Consider the following 6,000-nt stretch of genomic DNA (forward strand, 5'->3'; position numbering starts at 1 on the left):
CAGAGACCAGATCCTTTAGCGAAGAAATACGTTGCTTGCATCTACCGAATTTTTTCTGCAATGTTTCAATTTTCTTTCGTTGCTGCATAATGGTACGTCGCGCTAAATTCATGGCTCTCGTAGCTCGTCTTGGTGTTGCCAGATGAGGTGACCGGATATCACCAACATAACGTGGATCTGGTATCATCGGTGGAGCAGAATCACAAATGGCTGATGTAATGGCAGGGACCTGATAGATTGTGTAAAACTTATATTATTATATATATTTACTATATTCAATATAAAACAGGGGATTTATTATTTTTAGGTCATAAAAAATAAAATTAATTAATGGATATATTAGGATTAAATATATGTACAATATGATTATTTTATATTTTTATCAAATAATACAAAATTTTTAATATTTACTGTAAAACATACTTTTCAACATATACTTTTTATATACTTTTTACTTTTTACTTTCTTTAATGGCCATGTGTGAAAAATTTATTTCATATAAGGCACAAACACTTTAACGAAGTAATATACTTACTGGTAATTCATGAATGGGAATCGTTGAATCAATACTATCATTAAAATCTAAGCGTTTTCCTCTTGCTGCTGCAATGAGCATCTTTCCGCCGTTTCAAGGGAGTTAGGCAGTTGTTCGGAAGAATTTCACAATTGCCTATTTCAGTACAATGAACAGGATCGACATCCACATTGACATCCATACTACTCATATCCTCTTTAGCAAAATCCTGAGATTTCTTGCGTGTACCACAAGAGCTTGTGATTCGATTGGGAGAAGTGTGTGTAATATCTGTCACAAAAACAGTATGTAATAGGTTATTAAAAGCCTCAAGCACAAAGATCGACGTAATATTGTATGTATCACACAAATAGAAGTCGTACAAATTGTTCTTTACCGAAAATATAACTTCTGATTCTTTAGATATCAAGTTGTATATATGAAAGGTTAATATTTTAGCATCTTTCAAGTTTACACTTTAGTCAAATATCTTATTTAATTATTGAAAAGTTAACGTCTTGGTATATGTTTTGATTCGCTGCTGGTGTACGCCAAAACATTTAAATAGATATACAAACAAAAATAAGACTCACTCTCTGTTACTGCTGTTGTGGACTGTGAATAATTCACGACGTTAATGTTGTCATTCGAAGAATCACTGTTCGTGATTCCAGTGGAACAGATATTGCCATCATCAGTCTTACTGGCATTTCCAACGAAGGTGGAAGGTGGAGTGCCTCCACCAAATATATATATACAAGGCACAGCTTCTGGTTGCACAACGATACACCTTGAACGCTTCCTCAGATCCTCGGGTTTGAAGTGATCTGTACACAATCTGTGTGAGTCATACAAATTTTTCTCGGTCTTGTTACAGAATTTCAACCACTGCTTTCTGATGTGCTTATTTGATGGAAATCTGTTGACAGATAATAAAATAGATTTAAATAGTTAAAATGTAAAAAAAAATAGTTTCAATATTAATTAGTTTAAATAGTTCAATAATTAAATTTATTGCTGAGATTACTGAAATCACGTAAACTGACAATAAATTAAATACATTTTTACTTACCGTATATATGAAACCGATTTGTCCTTTCTACCGCATAAAATACAATATATCATCTTGCTTGAATTTTGGCGTACGTTCGCGGATCAACACGTTTTAGAAAATATCTAAGAAATAACCGTGTTTCAACATATGTCACCAACGTAACCTTATTTTTCAGTGAGCCAAACCGGCCAAACAAATGTAGACCGCGCATGCGCACTTTCGAGCAGTCACTCACAAGAGAGAGGCAACTATGATTTTCTTTCTCACTTCCTCCGGACATGTTTTTCTTCCGAAAACAATAGGCATTCCGCTTCCATTTCTATATGTTCTAAGCTTAAAACAGTAATGGCAGATCAGTTAATGTATGTCAAGGAGGATCTTTCTTATATTACCGCACCATTATACGTTTTACGATTTTATTGTAACTAAGGTAAAGATACTAAATGATAAAACTTATGAAGCAATATCACAATGTTGGCATGTTATTTTAATGTATGTAATATTGTGATTAGGCACGAGGAAAAAGCGAACCTCTGTTCACATTTGACGTTCACGATGATATTCGTGTTATACACGATGCTTCTGTCGAAACCGAGGAATCACATGCCGGAAAAATTTTACTTAGGTATTTATCATTAAAAGAATACTTTGTATAATTCTCTTTTATGTTATTTCTCATTAGATTATGGTACGAGAGGAACAAACACATTTTTTCAGCGAGTAGATGGGAACCTTTTGATCCAACGAAAAGTTGACAAGTATACACTGTCGGATAAAAATAGGAAGAAAGATAAAATCTGGTAAACTTAGATTCAACGAATTGTCCAATTTCGTTTAAAGGATTCAGATTCAAAAGACTAATTTAGTAGAGCTACATAATCGAGTAAATGAATTAAATATTATTATATAACTGAATGAATTAAAATCACAGTCCTTAAAAATACAATGTAGCAACAATATATATACATATATATATTTGTATATATATTGTAATATATATATATATATATATATATATATATATTACAATCTGTTGCATAATGAATCAATTGTACGATGAAACAAAGTTATTTATCTGGTTATAATATTTACAGTCCTTTGAATCTGAATCCTTTAAACAAAATTGGACAATTCGTTGAATCTAAGTTTATCAGATTTGATCTTTATTCCTATTTTTACCCGACACTGTATACTTGTCGTAACTTTTCGTTGGATCAAAAGGTTTCCATCTACTCGCTGGAAAAATGTGTTTGTTCCTCTTGTACCATGATCTAATGAGAAAAAATAAAAAAATAACATAAAAGAGAATTATACAAAGTATTCTTTTAATGATAAATACCTAAGTAAAACTTTTCCGCATGTGATTCCTCGATTTCGACAGAAGCATCGTGCATAACACGAATATCATCGTGAACGTCAAATGTGAACAGAGGCCCGCTCTTTCCTGGTGCTTATAGATATCCATTAACAGGTGGTACTTATGGTCGGCAGTCCAGACTCCGGAAAATCGCATTTTGCAAAGAATTATCTGAAGGAATACGGATACGTCAACAGAGACACTTTAGGGAGCTGGCAGAAGTGTATTGCCGCAGTCCAACAATACTTGAATCAAGGAAAAAGTATAGTTATAGACAATACCAATCCCGATCCAGCTTCGAGAAAGAGATACATTAAGGTAGCCAAGAAGCGCAATGTCTCGGTCAGATGTTTCGTCATGACGACAAGTATAGAACACGCGAAACATAATAATAAGGTAATCGGAAATTAACATTAACCGTCATCGTGTGAAAGAATCGTATGAAGTGATGTTTCCGAAAATTCTAATCGATTTATTATTATATTGCAGTTTCGCGAGTTGACTGATCCAAGCCACATTCCAATCAACGAGATTATTATCAACTCCTACGTGTAAGTAGATTTTAGATATATACATCTCTACTCAAAATTATTTATCTTTGGATATGTAATTATACTTTGATGTTACTCCTTTGCAGATAAATGGTCGACAGAAGCTTACAATGTACATATTTTTAACAATACTTCTATATGTAAGTATATTTGATGAACTAATAAATGGTAAACATAAATTCAAAATCTTGCTAATAGTTATATGAAATGACTGTTTTATGATAGTTCAAACATATATACATATATACACACACATATTAGATTTTATAATATATTATTAAAAATTACATAGTGCAGTTTTCTTTATTTTAATTATGTTTAATATAGAATATTCATAAATAAATCCACGATTTATCTTTTATGTCCTTTTCCGATCGTTTCCAATAATCTCCATTCCGTTGTCATATTTACGTGATATACATACGTGTAGCATGTTGATTCAAGCAAATAAGACTTTACCTTTGTCGATATACTTGTCACTTAACTGTTTGGATCTGTTAATTGCATATTCGTAGATAAAATAACAAGTCCTATCAAGCTTATCCATATATTTTCTAAGAGTAGCAATTTTGAACGATATCATAATGATAAAGATACAAGACATAACGAGAGACATTTTTGTAAAACTCACAAGTGCTTCAAATAAAAGAATTTGAATTTTTTTTCTAATTGAATTGACAAATGGATAATAAAAATATAGCATCGTATATTATAGATAGTAGATGATACGTTATGTCGATACGTTATGTCGAGGCGGAAATTCCAAAATCCGTGGAAGAACAATTAGCCGAGTTAATGGCGAAATCGATAAGAAACAGGAACGGTTAATTGAGAGCGACAATTTTAACTTATAGATAAATGTTTTACGCACCAAAATACACAAAATTAAAATTTTAGCCAATTCGGTGAGGAAGCTCCTCTCCTTCATAATTACCTTTTTTAAACCACATTTAACTGCTTATAAATATAAATAATATAAATAATATAAATAATTAATATAAATAATATAAATAATTAAATTATTTATATTCAACCAATTAATAATTTTTAAAATATAAGTAATTTATCTGAGACTATTTATTTATTATTAAAAAAATTAATAATTATTTTCCACTAATTATTAATTTTCAAATAAATAGTAATTTATTTTTGATAAACCATATATTAATTATTTTAATAATAAAGAATTTATTTTTACTAATTACCAGTTTACAAAAGAAATTAATTCATTTTTACCTAATTACTAATTTTCACAAACTAGAAATTTTTCTCTGACAAATTACCAATTTTTTAAGTAATCTACACTTTTCACAAAAATTAAAGGAACACTATATAAATTTATCTTTAAACATAGGCAAAATTCAAGCAGCTGTAACTTTGTTAAAAATGAACAAAATTTAAATTTAAAAAAAGGATTTCAAAGCTCAAAATTTCTACTTTTGAAAGGTTACTATTATTTTTTAGTTTCTGTGAGTTTGGTAATTTTTACATGTAGAAAACTACGAGCTAGACAAAATAGAAAATTTTCTTCTCACTTTGTGGGCCTGTCAAGTGCACAAAAAAAATCTGGGAAAATGTTCGACTTTCTAACGTAAAAGCTTGAAGTTTTCCTTGCAAAATCTTTTTTTTTTAATGTTTCTACGATTTTTTGTTACTGATTTATCGCGGATTGAATAAGAAATGAGGATTTTGACTTTGATTGCTCATAATTCCCTTAGAAATCATCGTATCGCAATTCAAAAAATAGATTCTTAAAGCTGAAACTTTGTTCTATTGAACGATATAATTGCCAAATTTTTTTAAATAACATGTAAATATGATACAAATGGATGAAAATAATGTAAAAATTCAGGTTTTAAGCTTTAAATTTAAATTTTGTTCATTTATAACAAAGTTACAGCTGCTTGAATTTTGCCTATTTTTAAAGATTTTAGTGTTTCTTTAATTTTTGTGAGAAATATATAATTTACTTTTACTTAAATATTATTAATTTTTATGTAAATAGTAATTTTTTGTAACTAATTATTAATTTGCTAATTTAATAAAAATTTAATTTGTTGTTATTGCTAATTTCGTGAATAATTAAAAAATAAAAAATAAAATTTTTTTGCAGATCTTTGCTTAACACTACAAAATGGGTGATATCAGTACAAAATTACCTTTTTCAAAAAAGGTAAAAAAAGGCGCCAAGTACACGCAATGTATTTTGTAAATTCAAAAATCCAACCTAAGTGGTAGCTTTATTTCTTTTTCACAAAATTATATTACCTAACTCAACTCAAGTGACATGTATTTCAAAAAATGATATAAAATCTTTAATTTTTTCTTTACAAAATTATATTACCTAACTTAACTCAAGTGACATGTATTTCAAAAAAAGATATGAAATCTTTAAATTAAATTATGCCAATTGCAAAGAGAATATGTATATTGCTTTGAAAGATAATTGTTGTGCAATTTCTTCTTCACAAAATTATATTACCTAACTCAACTCAAGTGACATGTATTTCAAAAAAAGATATGA

The 6,000-nt window shown here is 29.2% G+C and overlaps 1 protein-coding gene and 1 long non-coding RNA gene across 2 annotated transcripts; one reads left to right on the forward strand and one right to left on the reverse strand.

Moving 5' to 3' along the window:
• Window positions 1-632: 632 nt before the first annotated feature.
• LOC139786818 (uncharacterized) lies at window positions 633-1,841 on the reverse strand. Its single transcript, XR_011722428.1, has 3 exons — window positions 1,587-1,841; window positions 1,108-1,433; window positions 633-805 (listed from the first exon to the last, which is right to left on the reverse strand). It is a non-coding gene; the product is annotated as an uncharacterized lncRNA (long non-coding RNA).
• Window positions 1,842-1,908: 67 nt separating this feature from the next.
• LOC139786823 (bifunctional polynucleotide phosphatase/kinase-like) lies at window positions 1,909-3,629 on the forward strand. Its single transcript, XM_071725929.1, has 4 exons — window positions 1,909-1,998; window positions 3,040-3,321; window positions 3,415-3,476; window positions 3,563-3,629. Exons 1-4 carry the CDS (start codon window positions 1,933-1,935, stop codon window positions 3,564-3,566), a joined length of 414 nt encoding a protein of 137 aa, XP_071582030.1. The 5' UTR covers window positions 1,909-1,932; the 3' UTR covers window positions 3,567-3,629.
• Window positions 3,630-6,000: the final 2,371 nt, after the last annotated feature.

This window comes from Temnothorax nylanderi, unplaced genomic scaffold (assembly GCF_030848795.1).
Source record: "Temnothorax nylanderi isolate EJ_2023f unplaced genomic scaffold, tnyl_v1.0 TNYL_tig1156_pilon, whole genome shotgun sequence".
NCBI lineage: Eukaryota > Metazoa > Arthropoda > Insecta > Hymenoptera > Formicidae > Temnothorax > Temnothorax nylanderi.

Bases quoted from the DNA above. Each gene is read 5' to 3' on its own strand.
- LOC139786823 (XM_071725929.1), top strand. From the start codon at position 1,933: ATGTCAAGGAGGATCTTTCTTATATTACCGCACCATTATACGTTTTAC. The intron at 1,999-3,039 runs GTAAAGATACTA...ATCCATTAACAG, and splicing joins ACGATTTTATTGTAACTAAG to GTGGTACTTATGGTCGGCAG. The intron at 3,322-3,414 runs GTAATCGGAAAT...ATTATATTGCAG, and splicing joins ACGCGAAACATAATAATAAG to TTTCGCGAGTTGACTGATCC.